Below are 21356 nucleotides of genomic sequence, written 5' to 3'. Positions count from 1 at the left end.
CAGTTGAAAAAAACTTTTTTATTTAATTTAATTTCTGATCGTTTTTAAATAATACCGGGAAATCCTACTCTCTGTCCATGAAAAAATCCGGTACTTGTGTGTTATACGCCACTCATTCAAGTTTACGATACATAAAACTCTAGAACAAACCGGTTTCTTCGTTAGTTTCTTCGTTACTTTAGAAACACATTTGGGCTATATATTTGAATATTAGGGGGGAGCGGTAAAGTATAGCGGGTCTGCAAGCAAAATGTATTAGGTACAGTAATTCTGCATGCTATGAAGTACCCCCCTCCCTTGTGTGCAAATATATAGCCTAAATTATATATTTTCTATCAACTCTGTCATTTGTCTTTTTCTTGTCCCACGCTAAGCTTAAAGAGACTAACGAAGAGACCGGTTTGTTCTCGAGCTTAACAAAGCATAAACTTGAGTGAGTATCGTGAAATACACAAGTTCCTTCCCCCGATGGAAAATAAAAGAAAACACAAATCAAATTCTCAAATTTGGTATGCCTTATTTTCCACGGGAGGAGGGATATTTTTAGATGATATTTTTGGCCGGGAATTGGGGGGGGGGTATTTTGGAGGCATTTTTTGTGGGGTGATTTCTCACGGGGAAATGAAATGCCGGGGGAGGGGTGGTAAAGGCCAGTCACCGAAAATCAGACCATTGTATGGGTGATATGAATCGGTTTTAGAGGCTCTGCAATTATCTTATTTTTTTTGTCTTGATTAAGTCACATTGCACGCGGTGGTGGTCTCTCCCTCCTACACAGAGTGCCCCTCTGACTCCCTTTGCGACAGGGAGAGCCCTTTGCTCAAGGCACCCCCTTTCACTCGGCACCTTACGTGACTGCTTACTTTGCTTACCCCACGAGCCGTCTCTGGGCACAAATGATTGCTGGTAGCCAATATCTTGCCATTTCAATTTTCTACTTACGATTATGATACAACATTAAAATCAACGAATAAAATAGAATCAAACTTTGGGTTTTTTTAACAATTAAAAAAAAAACTAATTTTTTTAGCTGAAAGTAAGGAGCGACATTAAAACTTAAAAGGAACAGAAATTACTCCGTATATAAAATGGGTTGTCCCCTCCGCAATCCCTCGCTCTTTACGCTAAAGCTTTTAATTGTTTTAAAAAGTAGAATTGTGGCAAAGAGTCAAGCTTTAGCGTAAAGAGCGAGGAATTGCGGAGGGGACAACCCATTTCATATACGGAATAATTTCTGTTCGTTTTAAGTTTTAATGTCGCTCCTTACTTTCAGCTAAAAAAATTTGTTTTTTTTTATTTAATTTCTGAAAGTTTTTGAATTAATGCATGTTTGATTTTGCCTCTCCGCACATAAATTATTAAAATTAAATTTGTATATTAATTCTTTTTTTGGCTAAATGGCTTTCTCTTAGTTTTGATCAGACGATTTTGAGAAATAGGGGGTGGAGAAGGAGGCCTAGTTGCCCTCCAATTTTTCGTTGCTTAAAGAGGCAACTAGAACTTTTAATTTTTAACGAACGTTTTTATTAGTAAAAAATATACGTAACTTATAAATTAGCAACTTACGTAACAAACTTTCATAGTCTTATATTTTTATTATGTATACAAGGGGGTTTGTATCCTCGTTAATACCTCGCTCTTTACACTAAATCTTAAGTTTTGTCCCAATCAAACAGTTCGTGGTAACGAACTGTAGTAAGGAGCGACCCGGCTCAATAGTAACCAAAACTCTAAAAGATTGAATTTTGATATCAGTAGCTACATCAAACGAATCACATTTTAATGCCGATTTTAAATATATAAGTTTAATCAAGTTTAGTCTTACCCATCAAAAGTTAAGAGCCTGAGAAAATTTGCCTTATTTAAGAAAATAGGGGGAAACACCCCCTAAAAGTCGTAGAATTTTAACGAAAATGACACCATCAGATTCAGCGTGTCAGAGAACCCTATTGTAGAATTTTCAAGCTCCTATTTACAAAAATGTAGAATTTTGTATTTTTTGCCAGAAGACAAATCACGGGTGCGTGTTTATTTGTTTGTTTGTTGTTTTTTTTTGTTTTTTTTTCTTTTTCCCAGGGGTCATCGTATCGACCAAGTGGTCCTAGAATGTCGCAAGATGGCTCATTCTAACGGAAACGAAAAGTTCTAGTGCTCTTTTTAAGTGACCAAAAAAATTGGAGGGCATCTAGGCCCCCTCCCACGCTCATTTTTTTCCCAAAGTCAACGAATCAAACTTTTGAGGTAGCCATTTTGTTCAGCATAGTCGAAAACCACAATAACTATGTCTTTGGGGATGACTTACTCCCCCACAATCCCTGGGGGAGGGGCTGCAAGTTACAAACTTTGACCAGTGTTTACATATAGTAATGGTTATTGGGAAGTGTACAAACGTTTTCAGGGGGATTTTATTTTGTTTGGGGGTGGGACTGAGGGGAGGGGGCGATGTTGGAGGATCTTTCCTTGGAGGAATCTGTCATGGGGGAAGAAAAATTCAATGAAAAGGGCGCAGGATTTTCTAGCATTACTATAAGAAAACAATGAAAAATAAATATGAAAACGTTTTTTCAAATGAAAGGAAGGGGTAGCATTGAAACTTAAAACGAACAGAGATTATTACGCATATGAGGAGTTCTAAAAATACTTTAGCATAAAGAGCGAGGTATTTAGGAGGAGATAAATACCTCGCTCTTTATGCTAAAGTATTTTTAGTAATTTAAACTATTTATTCTACGGCCTTTCTGACTCAGGGGTCATTCTTAAAGAATTGGGACAAAACTTACGATTTAGTGTAAAGAGCGAGGTATTAACGAGGGTACAAACCCCCTCGCATACATAATAAAAATATAAGATTATGAAAGTTTGTTACGTAAGTTAATTCTTAAGTTACGTATATTTTTTACTAATAAAAACATTCGTTAAAAATTAAAAGTTCTAGTTGCATTCTTAAGTAACCGAAAAATTGGAGGGCAACTAGACCTCCTTCTCCACCCCTTATTTCTCAAAATCGTCTGATCGAAACTAAGAGAAAGCCATTTAGCCAAAAAAAGAATTAATATACAAATTTCATTTTAATAATTTATGTTAGGAGAGCCAAAACCAAACATGCATTAATTCAAAAACGTTCAGAAATTAAATAAAAAAAAAACTAATTTTTTTAGCTGAAAGTAAGGAGCGACATTAAAACTTAAAACGAACAGAAATTGTTCCGTATATGAAATGGGTTGTCCTCTCCGCAATCCCTCGCTCTTTACGCTAAAGTTTGACTCTTTGCCACAATTCTATTTTTTAAAACAATTAACAGCTTTAGCGTAAAGAGCGAGGGATTGCGGAGGGGACAACCCATTTCATATACGGTATAATTTCTGTTCCTTTTAAGTTTTAATGTCGCTCCTTACTTTCAGCTAAAAAATTAGTTTTTTTTATTTAATTCTTTAAGAATGACCCCTGAATCAGAAAAGCCGTAGAATAAATAATTGAAATTACTAAAAATACTTTAGCATAAAGAGCGAGTCATTTATCTCCTCCTAAATACCTCGCTCTTTATGCTAAAGTATTTTTAGAACCCCTCATATGCGTAATAATCTCTGTTCGTTTTAAGTTACAATGCTACTCCTTCCTTTCATTTGAAAAAACGTTATCATGTTTATTTTTCATTGTTTTCTTATAGTAATGCTAGAAAATCATGCGCCCTTTTTCTTGAATTTTTCTTCCCCCATGACAGATTCCTCCAAGGAAAGATCCTCCAACATAGCCCTCTCAGCCCCCTCGCCTCAGCCCCCCCCCCCCCCAACAAAATAAAATCCCCCTGAAAACGTCTGTACACTTCCCAATAACCATTACTATATGTAAACACTGGTCAAAGTTTGTAACTTGCAGCCCCTCCCCCAGGGATTTTGGGGGAGTAAATCATCCCCAAATACATAGTTATTATAGTTGTCGACTATGGTGAACAAAATGGCCATCTCAAAATTTTGATCCGTTGACTTTAAGGAAAAAATGAGCGTGGGAGGGGGCCTAGATGCCCTCCAATTTTTTTGGTCACTTAAAAAGGGCACTAGAACTTTTCATTTCCGTTAGAATGAGCCCTCTTGCGACATTCTAGGACCACTTGGTCGATACGATGACCCCTGGGGAAAAGAAAATAAATAAAAAAAATAAAATAAACACGCACCCGTGATTTGCCTTGTGGCAAAAAAATACAAAATTCCACATTTTTGTAGATAGGAGCTTGAAACTTCTACAGCAGGGTTCTCTGATGCGCTGAATCTGATGGTGTGATTTTTCTTAAGATTCTATGACTTTTAGAGGGTGTTTCCCCCTATTTTCTTAAATAAGGCAAATTTTCTCAGGCTCGTAACTTTTGATGGGTAAGACTAAACTTGATGAAACTTATATATTAAAAATCAGCATTAAAATGCAATTCTTTTGACGTAGCTATTGATATCAAAATTCAATTTTTTAGAGTTTTGGTTACTATTGAGCCGGGTCGCTCCTTACTACAGTTCGTTACCACGAACTGTTTGATAGGTATTACAATGTTATGATTTGTGAATTATGGAATGTTCGAAAAAATTCAAAATTTTAAGGTAAAGAGCTGGGAGAGGAGGGCTTAATGGTCCCTTTCCTAAAGAAAAAAAAAAACTGTTTGCTTTATCTCACTATCAATGTTAATTTTTATTAGAAGACAACTATATTTGACATCTGTTCATTTTTACTACCATGTTCAGATTTATCCTAAATAAAATTTAACTGCAGGTCCCCTTGGTGCTCCCCCTCCACTGTTTACGCTAAAATTCCTTCCAAGCAAAGTGGCTTGGTGAAAAAAAAAACATTGTTCCCACTCCGCTGTTCATTTAAGTAGCGATATTACACTTTATAGGCAACGCTATGAAAAACATAGGAATTTAAATGAGTGAGGGATTTAAAAGGACCACTTTCCCTTTCAATTTTTCGCCTTTTTTTATTTACTTTTATTTACGTGCTTATTAAACTAACCTATTGAATTTCCAGAAACCGATTATTTGTGAATATTTTTCTCAACGGCTTTCAGAAATGCGTCTTAGGCAATAGCAGTTTTAGGCCTCACTATCTGAGGTCCTCAGATACCGCATGCCGAGTGCCGAGTACCGGGTACCAGGGCCGTATCCAGGATTTTTTTTCGGGGGGGGGGGGGTTACACAAAAAACTCAAAGACGCATAAAAAATCTTTATATTCATTTTTGTTACGTCTTTACGAGTCAGACAAACATTTCAGGTGGGGAGGGGCCAAAGCCTCAACCCCCCTGGATACGGCCAAGTCTCAGGGGCATGATATGCCACAGGCATACCTTTTTTTAAAAATGAAAGGGATATAATGTTAGACATCAGAATAACTGGGAGTTGGAGGTAGCTGCCTCCTGCGCAAGCCTAGAGCCACCATAGGACTCGTAAATGCGAACCAATCAAACTTAAGCACCTTTTTAACCGTGAAATCTTTGGTAAGTGAACTTTCTTGTTCTCTTTGGAAATAGTATACAGGAGACAGTACATTTTATGGATGTTCACTGTCTTAATAAACTGCATAAGAAAGTCAAAGACTCCAAATAAGATCGATGGAGTAGCAAGAACAAGATCTTTAGAATCTCTAATTCCTTGTTTTTAGCATAGGCGAAAGCTTAGATGGTGTGTCTTGATGTAGTGCTGCTATCTAGCATATTAATTTCATATATGTAGGGAGCATTTCTAATGCTATGGTTTAAATTCTTCCTCACGTTCCACATCATTGAGCTTTGAGTGCTGCCCAACTTACTACCAAATTTAGTCTTCATAAAGTCTGTTAAATCATGTTCAAAGAGTTCTATTCACATGCTTCCTTATGGGTTAGTGGTACGAAATACTGCATTAAAGAAGGGTTTTCAACTCAGCAGAAATTAACAGGTGAAGTTCATGTCGCATAGTCCAATTTTCCAGATTTCTTATAGGCTAGGGTACAAGTCAGACAGAAGTAAATGTACTATTAGATTCTCTTGTCAATTCTCTCTCCAAATATAATAATCTATGCCATCATGGGCTAATTTTGTTTCAGCTGCCTAGGCTTGGCTGTACAAAAATTGGCAGAATTCTACTTTAGCTACTTTTGGTTATCTTGGATAGAAGTTAGGTTACGAAAATGAAACTGTCAGGGATGGGTCTATAGGCTAAAGTATGTTCCTGGTAGGTATTTTGGAGTACCTACCTTCACTCCTCCCTCTAGAGATCCTGACCCTTGATGACCTTCAAAAATCTGTGTGTTGTAAAAGTGAAACCTTGCAAAATAGATTTTTTGCTTAAATTGAGTACAAACAAATTGTTTTCAGCTTCACAACTTTGCTCAATCCCAATTTGTAAAGTTTTAAAGATAGGCCTAGCCTCTGCAAAAAAAAAAAAAAAAAAAATGCCTACTGTGGTTATGGACTCCTTGTTGGCTGTTAAATGCTGCTTAATTGTTTTCATGTTCTTTTTGTTGTCTTACATTGCCTGTTGCTAGCTTTTTTTTATGGCCTATCCTATGGGAAGAGCTTTATAATTCTTATCAAAAAGTGTTCATGCAGTTCTTTTGTTTTAATTTCCTCTGAGTTGTATTCAAATTATGTGAATCTTACAAGAAGTGGTCTCACAAATTATATGAAAAATAGATAAACCTAAAACAACATCAACAAAAAAGGATAAAACATGCATTAATAAGAAAAATTAAAAGTTAAAAAGCCAAAGCTGAAACTGAAAAATAAAAATACAACAAATCAGCCTCTTCAATGCAAAGTAAAAAGGAGTTTGTTGTGCTAAATGCAGAAATTGTTTGGGAAACTTTGCCTCTGTCTTTATTAAATAAAAAAAACAAGTTTTTTTAACTGAAAGTAAGGAGCAACATTAAAACTTAAAACGCACAGAAATTACTTCGTATATGAAAGAGGCTGCTTCCTCATCAACACCCCGCTCTTTACACTAAAGTTTGACTCTTTCTCTCAATTCTTCTTTTTAAAACAGTAAAAAACTTTAGCGTAAAGAGCGGGGCGTTGATGAGGAAGCAGCCTCTTTCATATATGAAGTAATTTCTGTGCGTTTTAAGTTTCAATGTCGCTCCTTACTTTCAGTTAAATAAACTTGTTTTTTTTATTTAATTTCTGAACGTTTTTGAATCAATGCATGTTTTGATTTTGGGTCTCCGCAGAGGAATAATCAAAACGAAATTTGTATATTTTTTTTTTTGGCTCAATGGCTTTCTCATAATTTTGATCAAATGATTTTGAGAAAAACAGAGGGGGGGGGACAAAGCCTAGTTGCCCTCCGATTTTTTGGTTAATTAAAAAGGCAACTAGAACTTTTAATTTTTTACAAATCTTTTTATTGGTAAAAGATTTACGTAACTTATAAATTTGCTTATGTAAAGAATTTTTTTATTCTCATGTTTTTATTACATATATGAGGGGATTCGCCCCATCGTCAGTACCTTGCTCTTTACACTAAAGCTTAAATTTTATCCCAATTCATTAAGAATGACCCCCTGAATCACAAAAGCCGTAGAATAAGTAGTTGAAATTACTAAAAATACTTTAGCGTAAAGAGTGAGGTATTAGAAGGAGGTGAGCCCCTCATATGGGTAATAATTTCTGTTTGTTTTAAGTTTTATTGCTGTTCCTTACTTCCAGCTGAAAAAGCTTTTTCACATTTATTTTTTAATTTTTTTTTTTTTAAATAATGCTAGTAAATCCTGCTCTCCCTTCATGGAAATTTTCTTCTCCCATTACAAATTCTCGAAGGAAAGTTCCCCCAGCATATCCCCCTCTTCTCAACCCCTCCCCCAAACCAAAAAAATCCTCCTGAAGACGCCTGTATACTTCCCAATAACCATTACTATATGTAAGCACAGGTCAAAGTTTGTAACTTGTTGCCCCTCCCATGGGGACTCTGGGGGTGTAAGTCGTCCCCAAAGACATAGTTATAAGGTTTTTCAACTACGCTGAATAAAATGGCTATCTCAGAATTTTGATCCGTTGACTTTGGGAAAATAATTAGCGTGGGAGGGGGCCTAGGTGCCCTCCAATTTTTTTGGTCACTTAAAAAGGGCACTAGAACTTTTCATTTCCGTTAGAATGAGTCCTCTTGCAACATTCTAGGACAACTGGATTGATACGATCACCCCTGGGAAAAAGAAAAAAAAACAAATAAACACGCATCCGTGATCTGCCTTCTGGCAAAAAATGCAAAATTCCACATTTTTGTAGATAGGAGCTCGAAACTTCTACAGTAGGGTTCTCTGATACGCTGAATCTGATGGTGTGATTTTCGTTAAGATTCTATGACTTTTAGGGGGCGTTTCCCCCTATTTTCTAAAATAACGCAAATTTTCTCAGGCTCGTAACTTTTGATGGGTAAGACCAAACTTGATGAAACTTATATATTTAAAACCAGCATTAAAATGCGATTCTTTTGATGTAGCTATTGGTATCAAAAATCCATTTTTTAGAGTTTTTGTTACTATTGAGCCGGGTCGCTCCTTACTACAGTTCGTTACCACGAACTGTTTGATTTAGTGAAATGTTCTTATTAATATATTTTATCTATTTTTTTCATTTTTGTCTTGATCTCCCTAAAAAATTGTGAAAAAAAAATTACTTTCCCAAAAACCACATGCATCTGTAGAACAAATGACAAAAAACAGGATTATTAAAATTATGGAAAGCTAAAATAGAGTCAAGCATTCCAGCTTGTTTTACAACTTCAACAATTTTCCCAGTTTATAATTTGGGTTTGTCCTCAAAGTTGCCTCAAGAGCAAGAGGGTTTTCAAATCCAGCAAGTACAATAACAATTTTTTCTCAGTATTGGTGTCTTTAGTGTTTATTAGTCTTGTGGAAAGGTTTGTGTTGGTAGAACTTGCAGCCTTTTTCCAGCTTGGAGAAAAAGTAGACAGATATAAATTAAATGTTGAAAATACTGGAAAGGTTTGATTCTATACCAGCTCTCTATGCTTTTGACAACAAGGGCAGCAATTAGGGCTGCTGATTCCCCTCCTAGATTTGAAATAGATCCAGATCTATGGACAAAGGACTGCCTTGACCCTTTTGGGGCACCTGCAAGACTGGGGACCTTGCAGTCAACTCTATTCCAACTTGAGAAGTGGCACTCTTCAAGGAAATTGTAATCTAGTAAGCAACACAGCATTTGTATAGAATTCTGTCCATTAATCGACAATTCTTCTGGGCTTGGTCTGTTTTGGTAGGCTTTTTTTTGTCTGAAAAACCTCTTCCTAGCTATTTTGTCTACTATGAGTGGCAGTATATTTGTAGGCCTGAATATATAATGAATCGGAAGTAATAGGCTTGAGATTGTCTGTCCAGGATTTTGACTCTTGTTGATAGAAGAGCATTGCCAAATGCTGAAAACTATTTTGTGACCAATATGGGTCCAGGATTGCACAAAGCCTCTGATTGTACTAGAGGTTTCAGGGACTTCTTGTTGTCTGGTTTTAATCCAGCTTAAGTGCTTCAGTGTAGACTTCAGAGGATGTGTTGGTCCTTGTCCTGCACTGACACCTGTCCTGTTTTCCTGAGGCCAAATTTCAATGATTTAAAGAATATGAAAATTGGAACTTGGAATCTTCTGACATTAAAAATAACTATCGTATTGACATTCTGATTGATGAATTCAGACAATTTGAATAGAACACTAATCACTCAGTTTATGACTAAAAAGTGCAGGGTATCTGTTGTTGTAGTATATGCCTCTGTAGAACCTACTGATGGAGATAGTAGTGACTCAATTGGATTTTATTTACAGTTACAGGAACAAATAGACAGGGTCCCAAGTAGAATTGTGGTGTTTTACTAGGATATTTTAACGCCCAGGTTGGTAGAAACAGGGATAGGCATAGGAAAAGAAAACAGTAATGGCTGCAGACTGCTGCAATTTTGTAGGTAGAACAATCTATTTACAACCAATACAGTATTTGGTCATAAAATGGGCCATAAGATAACATGGTATTTGTGTGATGATACAAACCAGTATTGTGTGATGAACAAACCTTATTGATTATGCTATTGTAAATCAAAGACTGGAAGGATCAATACAAGATACTAGGGTATATAGGAGTGCTGTTATTGATATTAAAAGTAAAGATCACCATCTAGTAGTGTCTAGGGCTAATTCAAATGTAAAATTTTGGAAGGGTGACTACCTCCTGCAAGTTCATGGTGTTAGAATAATTTTGCAAATTAATGTTAAGAAGGCTAAGTTGCTAAGGCTAGGAATAAGCAAAGATTAATAGGTGATGTTAGGTAGCCAAAAAAAAAAAGATCAAGTGGACAGCTTCACTTAACTTTGTAGTATTATTAGTAAAGAAAGTGGGAGCAGTGAAGATGTTAAAAGTAGAATAGCCAAGGCTTGGGGTGTTTTTATCACAGTTGAAAAAAGTTTGGAAGAATAGGAAGATAAGTCTACAAACCAAGATTAGAATATTTGAAACTACAGTGATGACTGTGATCATGTATGGCTCTGAAGCATGGGCGCTCCAAAAAGCAGATGAAGATTTACTAGATGTTTTCCAGATAAATTGCTTCCAGATTGTTTTCAGCACCTGGCTGACTGTATTTCAAACAGTAGACTATACAAAAAGTGTGGTTCAATCCTGCTTTCTAGGGCTATAATGAGGGCACGTTCTATTGATGAAGGATGACCAGATTGCCAAAGATTGTCCTTTTCAGCCAACCGTCTAGGGCTAAATGGAAAGCAGGTCGTCCATGGTTGGGGTGGGAGGATGTAAAGAAAGACTTAAGAGAAATGGGTACTTCTTGGGAAGGTGTAAAGAGGGATGCTTTGAATAGATTAGGATAGAGGAGTAGCATGTGTAGCCATGTTGTTCTCAGGTGGTTTGGAGCTGTGGTGACTTGTTAATAGTAGTAAAACAATGTAATAAAAAGCAAATTTGCAATGTTTTAGTTTCCTTGATAAGGTTTTGAAAAACATTTGATTATTGAAGAAAAGAACATATCCTTTAATTTAAGTGTAACACAGTTACTTACTGGCAGTTTTAATATCTCATTATTGTTGCATTACAGGACTTAATGAATACACTGAAGGAGTTGCTATTGTCACAGGAGGTAATAGAGGTATTGGTTTGGAAACTGTGAAGCGACTTGTTGAACATGGCTTAAAAGTAATTGTAGGTAAGTAACTTCTTGGTATTTACAAAAGTTGTTTAATACCTATTAACAGTTTCATTTTTTGCTTAAGGATTAAGCCACTATGTTAAAAGAATCAAAAATAAGAAAGAATGGGCATTGTTGATGAATAGATACTTGAAGTTTTTTCTTAAAAATCTTAATTGCTAGGGTAAAATGGAGAAAGGATGCTGGAAGGAGAGGAGGAATCAAGTAAATATTGCACACCCAAAAATGCTTTGATGAAGGTATGGGATTTTTAAAAAGATAGAAGATTGAAAGAAAAAAGTGAGAAATGGAACCTAGAGATAAAACAGGAAGAGAGAGCAAAGATGAAAAGAATGCATATTAGAACACATGGGAATATTTTAGATAAGAATTCAAATTTGAAAAAATCCGAGAAGGAATTTTGAAACTCATACTTGCACTATTTCCCTATTTTCGAGACAAAAACTATTCCCTAAGACTAGGGCTTAACTAAAGCAAAAAGAAAAATTCAGATTTAGGTTTCAGGTCAAATCCTGGAGCTACCTTAATAAACCATACAGTCCAAGAGTCACTAGTTTGTTTCATATCCACCAACTATCAACAAAATAAATACCTGCAATCTCGTTAAAAATCACTATAAAAATTAGAAGATGAAACATAAATGACTCTTTGATAAAATCAAATTAAGGAGATGGGTATAAAGTAATTAATGGGTTTGTCTCTGCACTCTTAAACAAAAAATATGAATTCAGGGCTGTATCCAGGATTTTTTTTTGTTTGGGGGGGGGGTAAAGAAACTTTAATAAACGCATCAAAACTTTGTATATATTCATTTTTGTTATGTTTTTACGAGTCGGACAAAACATTTCGGGAGGGGCGATCAAACCCACTTCCCCCACCCCCTGGATACAGCCTTGAATGTATTGTTTAGTTTTCAATTTTTTGTGTGCACAGAACATGAATTCCATGAACAAACCATTTTTGATGATATCTACTTAGTTTAAAGATGCATAGGCCTTTGCGCTTGTTGTTGCAGAATATTTAATTTTGTTCAACTCTTTATTATCATAATAAGGCTTGAATTTATATGTAAATAATACCAAAATTGGACCTTTTTTATAATTGACGACTGGGCTTCCACCTAGGAAACTAGGATTTTATCCTGAATAGAGGAACGAACACTTAAATACAAGGTGTCAGTTTAACTAGGGCAAGGAACCATTTCTGTCTTCCTGAAAAAAAAACTTTCTTTGAGACAAATTTTAAAGAACTTTCTAATACCGCCTCCCTCCTCCACTTTTAGAATTCTGTCCGAACCCATATTACTTATAATTTAATGCAAATGTCTCAAGCTGCACACGGATCTTCCTTAGGCTGTTTACTGCTTTGAATTTGCCCCCCCCCCCAATCTCAAAGTATTTTAGATGAGTTCTTATATTTACATTCTAATGTTTTTTGGAACTCATGTCAGGACTTATATTTTAGTAATTAATTTTTAGCATGAGTTGCTGAAAAGAATTTCACGTGAAATAAGGTTTATTTCCAAAAAATGGCTACCTCAAACCCAGAATTTGCTCTTCAGAGTTAAACTTAAAACAAACACAGTTAAAGAAATATGGTAGTATTTGTCACAAAAAAGTAAACATATCAAAGCGATCAAATCAATTAAAACCAGCAGAATTCATAACCAATTAATAACAACATAAAGACAATTTATTCTTTATATTTAAAACTACGTAATACACTTTAGTAAAAAAAAAAGACTATTCAAGAACAGAACTTTCTTTTCGTATATTTTTTGGTCCTACCTTCCAGGCTGCCGTGATGGAAAAAGTAGAGATATTTTGAAGGAAAATCTGAAAGAGAAAAACGTCCCTGAAGAAAAAGTAGAATGGATTGAACTGGACACTGGAAATATGAAGTCTGTTCGACAATTCGCTGCCAAGATTTTGGAAAAGAACGTTCCTATTAGCATACTAGTCAATAATGGTATAGTATGAGATTTTTGTACTATAAGATCTTTGTAGCATAAGATATTTATAGTATAAGATAAGATTATAGTATAAGATGGTTGATTGGATTATTTTCAGTAATAAAAAACAGCTCCTTTAAACTAAAACTGTTTATTATCAACACAATGTGGTATACCATCCTTTTTTTATGGCACTTGCCATTAACCAAGTGACATATAGCAATCGCAAATTCTGTCGGTCCTGGTTTTGCTACTTTAGGCACTTCTAGGTAAGCTAGGACGATGAAATTTGGCAGGCGTCTCAGGTGCCGGACCAGATTAAATTAGAAATAGTCATTTACCCGATTTGACCATCTGGGGGGGGGAGTGGGGGGCCAGTTAATTTGAAAAAAAAATAGAAAAAATGAAGTATTTTTAACTTATGAACGGTTGATCAGATCTTAATGAAATTTGATGTTTCGAAGGATATCGTGTCTCAGAGCTCTTATTTTAAACCCCGACCGGATCTGGTGACATTGGGGGGGAGTTGTGAGGGGAAAACCTAAAATCTTGGAAAACACTTAGAGTGGAGGGATCAGGATGAAACTTGGTGGGAAAAATAAGCAGAAGTCTTAGATACGTGATTGACATAATTGGAACGGATCCGATGATTGACATAACCGGAACGGATCCGCTCTCTTTTGGGTAGTTGGGGGGGGGGGGTTAATTCTGAAAAATAACAAAATGAGGTATTTTTAACTTACGAACGGGTGATCGAATCTCAATGAAATTTGATGTTTAGAAGGATATCGTGTCTCAAAGCTCTTATGTTAAATCCCGACCAGATCTGGTGACATTGGGGGGAGGACCTAAAATCATGAAAATGCTTAGAGTGGAGGGATCGGGATGAAACTTGGTGGGAAAAATAAGCAGAAGTCTTGGATACATGATTGACATAATTGGAACGGATCCGATCTGTTGTGGGGGTGGGGGGAGGGTTAATTCTGAAAAATTAGAAAAAAATGACGTATTTTTAACTTACAAAGGAGTGATCGGATCTTCATGAGACTTCATATTCAGAAGGACCTCGTAACTCAGATCTCTTATTTTAAATTTCAACCGGATCCAGCCTCATTGGGGGAGGGGACAGTTCGGGGGACCGGAAATCTTAGAAAACACTTAAAGCAGAGAAATCAGGATGAAACTGGATGGGAATAATAAAAACAAGTCTAAGATGTGTGACTGAAATAACCGGACCCAATCCGCTCTCTATGGTGGAGTGGGGGGGGGGTAATTCGGAAAAATGAGGTATTTGTAGCTTACGAACGGGCGACCAGATCTTAATGAAATTTGATATTTAGTAGGATCTTGTGCTTTAAAGCTCTTATTTTAAATTCCGACCAGATCCTGTGACATTGGGGGGAGTTGGAGGGGGAAACCGGAATTCTTAGAAAACGTGAAAATTGGGGTATTCTTATCTTACGAATAGGTGATCGGATCTTAATGAAACTTGATATATAGAAGGATCTTATGTCTCAGATGCTCCATATTCGGCTCGAATTGGATCCGGGGACATAGGGGGTTGGTGGAGGGAAACAGAAATCTTGGAAAACGCTTATAGTGGAGAGATCGGGATGAAACTTGATGGGAAGAATAAGCATAAATTCTAGATACGTGATTGATATAATTGGAACGGATCTGCCCTCTTTGGAGGAGCTTGGGGGGGGGGTGTTAATTTGGAAGAATTAGAAAAATTGAGGTATTTTTAACTTAAGAACGGGTGACCAGATCTTAAGGAAATTTGATATTTAGAAGGAATCCATGTATCAGAGCTCTTATTCAAATCCCGACCAGATTTGTTGACATGGGGGGGAGTTGGAGGGGGAAAATCGGAAATCTTGGAAAACGCTTAGAGTGGAGGAATCGGAATGGAGCTTGGTGGATAGATTAAGCAAATGTCGTAGATACGTGGTTGCCGTAACCGTACTGGATTTGATCTCTTTGGGGGAGTTGGGGGGAGCGGTTCAGTGCTTTTTCGAGTTTGGTGCTTCTGGATGTGCTAAGACGATGAAAATTGGTAGGTGTGTCAGGGAGCTGCACAAATTGACTTGATAAAGTCGTTTTCCTAGATTCGACCATCTGGGGGGCTAAAGGGAGAGTAAAAATTAGAAAAAATGAGGTATTTATAACTTACGAGTGGGTGATCGGATCTTAATGAATTTTGATATTTAGAAGGACATCGTGACTCAGAGCTCTTATTTTAAATCCCGGCCGGCATTAAGCCTCTGATTTTCCTTTTAAATCAATCTATTGGTTCTTGAAATTTTGTTAGAGCTCATACCATATGAGCTCTTGGCTCTTAGCTCTTGTTATGTATTAAAACAAGCAAAAAATTGAAAGTGACTTGAAAGTTATAAGAGCTATGTGTCACAAAATAGAAGCATTCTAAAAGAAAGCGCAAATTTAATAATTCCAATTGCCTTGCTGGATCTTTTTATGATCATTTTTGGATCCTGAAGCTTGAATTTGTCACCAATTTTATTTATTTGCTTTTTATCTTTCATCTTTCTTAACTGGAAACTGAAATGCGTTGGTTGACCTAATGGTCGTATGTATATATAGGTCATGGTAATTATCTTTCGAAATCTTACTTTTATAAAGTAGATAAAGTTACTGTTCTTTGTTGATCGGAAATTAGTATTTGTTTTTACATGGCAGCAAAGCTTTTATTTGAGAATGACTTCTCATAAAAGAAAAATTCAAGTTTTTTTGTGTTATTGGTACTAAAATATATATTTACGCGATGAGTCCAGTTTATATACTATCTGAATTAGGAGGTGTTGGAGGGCGAGAATTAAGTGTATTTAAGTTTCAACTGGAGTTTGGGCTGTTTTTTGTCACAAAAAGAGATTGCATGAACGTTTTTTTCTGCTAGACTATAGTCATTTTAGCCTTGGTTGAAATAAGAATAAAAAAAAAATACATGACAATACTGGTGTTTTTCCAAAATTAGTCTCATGGTTTTTAGTCTATTATGCTGTTTTATATTCTATTCATTCATTTTTATTTTGTTTTATTATCTGCTTGATTTTTTTTGCTTCCCAAAGGAATAAAAAAGTGATTGAAAATAACAGTAAATTGAAAAGAATCTGCCTCTTCCCATATTTTTCGGGGGGGGACATTTATCGGTTTCAAGTAATTCCTATTCCTTTATGTCTGGTGTTAGTTCCTATAGTAACCCACAGGCTTGATTCTTGGGGGGAAGGGGGCTCATTTTATTTTCTCGGGAAGAGACGGAGTTAAAAAAAAATAAAATGATTCATCTTTGGGCCACTCTTTCCCCATAGAAGAGAGGGTCCTTTGGATTAATCTCCTAGACCCTTGCCCCAGATACGGATATGTATGTTTCTATGGATCACCTTTGCATCTAGTAGATTAAGCTAATTTAACGAGTAATGAATTCAATTTATTTAAAAGATAGGAAAACTGTTTTATTTTGTCAGAAAATTTTTGAATCCATAAATCATAGTTGAGGAAACTGTCCAGTCCATCGATAACGGTGGGGGGAAGGACATCCGCTGGGAACTTAAGAAACTTTTTTTTGGTAACCTCCCTTGAACCACATCTACAATATTATTCATCACAGCACATGATACATCTTTGTGACTTTGTAGGTACTTTTACAGCTGTTGCTCAAGGTTCACCTTTGGATTAATTTCGTAGACCCTTGCCTCAGATGCGGATATGGATGTTTCTATGGATCACCTATGCATCTAGTAGATTAAGCTTATTTAACGAGTAATGAATTCAATTTATTTAAAAGATAGGAAAACTGTTGTATTTAGTCAGAAAATTTTTGAATCCATAAATCGTGGTTGAGGAAACTGTCGAGTCCATTGATAACTATGGGGGGAAGGACATCCGCTGGGAACTTAAGAATTTTTTTTTGGCAACTTCAATTGAGCCACATCTTCAATATTATTCATCACAGCACATGGTACATCTTTATGACTTTGTAGGTACTTTTACAGCTGTTGCTCAAGGTTCACCTGAAACAAGGTTCACCTTTGGATTAATTTCGTAGACCCTTGCCTCAGATGCGGATATGGATGTTTCTATGGATCACCTATGCATCTAGTAGATTAAGCTTATTTAACGAGTAATGAATTCAATTTATTTAAAAGATAGGAAAACTGTTGTATTTAGTCAGAAAATTTTTGAATCCAGAAATCGTGGTTGAGGAAACTGTCGAGTCCATTGATAACTATGGGGGGAAGGACATCCGCTGGGAACTTAAGATTTTTTTTTGGCAACTTCAATTGAGCCACATCTTCAATATTATTCATCACAGCACATGGTACATCTTTATGACTTTGTAGGTACTTTTACAGCTGTTGCTCAAGGTTCACCTGAAACAAGGTTCACCTTTGGATTAATCTCGTAGACCCTTGCCTCAGATGCGGATATGGATGTTTCTATGGATCACCTATGCATCTAGTAGATTAAGCTTATTTAACGAGTAATGAATTCAATTTATTTAAAAGATAGGAAAACTGTTGTAATTAGTCAGAAAATTTTTGAATCCATAAATCGTAGTTGAGGAAACTGTCGAGTCCATTGATAACGATGGGGGGGGGGGAGGACATCCGCTGGGAACTTAAGAAACTTTTTTTTGGCAACCTCCCTTGAACCACATCTACAATATTATTCATCACAGCACATGATACATCTTTGTGACTTTGTAGGTACTTTTACAGCTGTTAGACATAGACATAGACATTTTTTATTTTCATCCAAAACGTATAAATTAAACAAAGAATTTGCCATTAACGGCCACTCTTAAGACAGAAGAGTCCTGACCGTGGCCGCAATTCTAACCACCATGATCTGCTAAATCATTTCCTCAAATGATTTTGAAGAAAAAAAAATCCTTGGGGGGGGTAAAAAACAAAATAATTAATATTAAATACTAAATAAATAAATACTCTTTCCTCTTATCACACTTCTCTCCTTTTAAAAAAATGGAATTTAACCATTCTCTTGAATGATGCCAGACTTACTGCCGCTCTGACCAATTCTGGAAGGTCATTCCAGACGCTGACACCTATGTTCCTGAGAACAAATCCTGCTCTCGTTGTATTTCTTCTCTCGTGAGTCAAATCCTCCGAATTTTGGGTAAAATAAGGGTGATAAAACGAGTTAGTTTTAAAAAAATCATAAAAGTACTCAGGGCTTACCTTATTTACACTTTGAAAAACAAAAATCGCTAGCTGGTAATCGCGTAGCTCGCCTATGTTCAAAATATCATTCTTTCTTAAACACTCCGCAGTATTCTGACAGTTTTGAAATTCTCCTATCAGACGCAGTGCTTTGTTTTGTATTATTTGAGTTCTTTTATAATTCATCATGAAATTGCTTGCCCAAACAGAACAACCGTACGTGATGTAGGGGTGCACAATAGCACTGTATAACAATTTGACAACTGCTACCGGGAACACTTTTTTCAGCCTCCTCATCACTCCCAATCCTCTAGCTGCTTTTGCCGACACTATTTCACCATGCTTCTTCCATGACAAATTACAATCAATATAAAATCCGAGATATTTACAAAAAAACACATGTGTTATGCCAACACTGTTATAAAGCACATTTTCAAGAAGTTCAGGTACACCAGTTCTACTAAACACCATAAAATTTGTTTTTCTTGGATTTACTGAAAGTGAGCTTAGAGCTGTAAAAACATGAAGCCGACTAAGGACGTGGTTCGCTTTTTGCACAACCTCTTTTGAAGTCCGGGCAAACACTGTGATAGCTGTATCATCGGCGAAAGAGGTTAAAACTGAATCATTTAGATAAAATCGAAGAGTATCCACATATACCAAGAAGAGTAACGGGCCAAGGACTGATCCTTGGGGAACACCACAATTTATAGGCATAGCTGCACTAGATATATCACTCATCACCACCTTCATTGATCTTCCACACAGATAAGACCGAAACCAACTTAATGCTGTATCTTTAATTCCAAGGTTCCGCAGTCTTTTCAGTAGAACTTCAAAATCCACAGTGTCAAACGCCTTCTTCAAATCAATAAAAATAGTTAGAGGGATCAAATTATTTTCTAACGCATTATTTACACAATCTAAAAGGTGATGAACGGCATGCACTGTAGAATGACCTTTTCTAAAACCAAACTGCGAATCTGACAAAAACCCAAGCGAATTCATGTACTCGTATATTTTCTTATACACTACTTTTTCATAAATTTTTGAGAAGAGCGGTAGAATGGATATTGGTCTCTAGTTGGAAATATCTCTTTTATCGCCTCCTTTATGGAGGGGTATAACTTTTGCCCGCTTTAGTTCGTCAGGAAAGACACCTTTTTGAATTGATAAATTGACTAGATATAATATCACAGGTAAGAGATACGCAGCAACTGCTTTAAATGCTTTAATGTTTAGGCCATCAACACCAGCTGCATTAGATTTGATCGATTTCACTGCTTGGGTAATGTCATCCATAGTACATTCGGTAAAGTAAAATGAGTGATGAAGACCACGGTTATCGTCAAACTCCTCAGTATCTAGCTGTCCGCTTTGATCTTTTGCCTCTTGGTTTATTTGCGATCCTATTTTGGTAAAAAACTTACAAAACTCTTCACTAACTTCTTGCCTCCCACTCACAGTTCTTTCACCTATGGCTAACTGTTCAGTTTATGCTGAATCCTTACCATTGCCGAGAACGCTTTTAATAGTCAGCCAGGTCCCTCTAATGTCTCCTTTCTGCGATTTTAATTTCTCTCCGAAATACTCCCTCATTGCAGCTCGACGTGCAGAATTCACCCTATTTCTTGCCTTTCTGTACTCTTCCCAACTGTCATCACTCTCACAATTGAGATAATCTGAGAATAGTTGGTCTCTCTTCTTCATCATTTCCAGTATCTCTTCCGTAATCCATGGCTTCCGCGGTTGGTTTTTCTTCTTAGTTGCAGTTTTTAATGGGCAACACTGATCATAGATGGGAGACAAAATACTCATAAATTTATCAAAAGCAGTCGAGGGGTCTTCTTTCTCCGCCATGACTTCTTGCCATGATACTGTGCTGATTTCTTCTTTAAATTTCCTGAGATTTTCAGCTTTCATCATTCTGAATTGAAACTTAGTAGTGGTTTTATGTTTACAGCCAAATCTTTTAATGGTGCAAAATAATGGTAGATGGTCCGACCAAAATAATGGTAGATTGTGTAAGACAACGTCAGGACAGCACTCCACAATTGCATCCGAAGAAAGGAAGATATTGTCAATCAGGGTTGCCGAATGATCTGTTATCCTAGTTGGGATTGAAACTGCGGGATAAAGGTTATGTGAAAGCATAAGGTTAAAAAAAATCAAGGTTTACTCCTTCTAGATTTAAAAGATCAAAGTTAAAATCGCCTAAAAAAATACATTGGAGTTTAGTACTTGACATTCTTTGAAGAAATCCATCGAATTCTCCAAAAAAAATCATCTGGGTTTGCGCTGGGCGGCCGGTAAACCAAAGAAATGATGAACTTTCTATTTTTCTCTAACTCTATTTCTATGGATAAAGTTTCGAGCTTACCTTCATTCCAGAGAGTTAAATCATCTCGAATTACGTAATCTAAAGAATTTGCTAGCAGAAAAGTCAAACCTCCTCCTCTCATTGAACTCCTTGATTTTGATCTAGCAGACGGGTGACCTCATGGTGGTTAGAATTCAGATGACAATTCCACTGAGCCACAGTCAAAGACTCAGATTGCCCAGGCATTTCAATATCACTTAACCGAATATATTTGCTACTCCGCAGCGGCTTAAATGGATGACCCACAAAATCATTCGCTACCGATAACGACAAAACATCTTCAATACGAAACGGCGAACTTTGCAACAAGTCCAAACGGGACTGCAGCATATCATTATTTACTTGAAAATTTACTTTCATTATTTACTGTTGCTCAAGGTTCACCTGAAGCAAGGTTCACCTTTGGATTAATCTCGTAGACCCTTGCCTCAGATGCGGTTTTGGATTTTTCTATGGATCACCTATGCAGCCAGTAGATTAAGCTTATTTAACGAGTAATGAATTCAATTTATTTAAAAGATAGGAAAACTGTTGTAATTAGTCAGAAAATTTTTGAATCCATAAATCGTAGTTGAGGAAACTGTCGAGTCCATTGATAACGATTGGGGGGGGGGAAGGACATCCGCTGGGAACTTAAGAAACTTT

At 36.4% G+C, this 21356-nt stretch overlaps 1 protein-coding gene across 3 annotated transcripts in view; it reads left to right on the top strand.

Annotated features, from left to right (window-relative positions):
• Positions 1 to 5719: 5719 nt before the first annotated feature.
• The window catches only part of LOC136043134 (dehydrogenase/reductase SDR family member on chromosome X-like), a 30375-nt gene continuing 14738 nt past the window's right edge, over positions 5720 to 21356 (top strand). For all 3 annotated transcript variants that reach the window (XR_010621562.1, XM_065728068.1, XM_065728071.1), the window contains exons 1-3: positions 5720 to 5916; positions 11072 to 11179; positions 12977 to 13150. Coding sequence is in view for 2 of the 3 variants with exons in the window: in XM_065728068.1 (XP_065584140.1) it covers positions 5823 to 5916; positions 11072 to 11179; positions 12977 to 13150 (376 nt within the window). In the remaining variant the exon portion in view is untranslated. The remainder of the gene's footprint in view (positions 5917 to 11071; positions 11180 to 12976; positions 13151 to 21356) is intronic.

Source organism: Artemia franciscana, chromosome 2 (assembly GCF_032884065.1).
Source record: "Artemia franciscana chromosome 2, ASM3288406v1, whole genome shotgun sequence".
NCBI classification, from domain to species: Eukaryota; Metazoa; Arthropoda; class Branchiopoda; order Anostraca; family Artemiidae; genus Artemia; species Artemia franciscana.
Note: the sequence above shows the minus strand (reverse complement) of the source record. Positions and strands in the feature narration are given on the sequence as shown.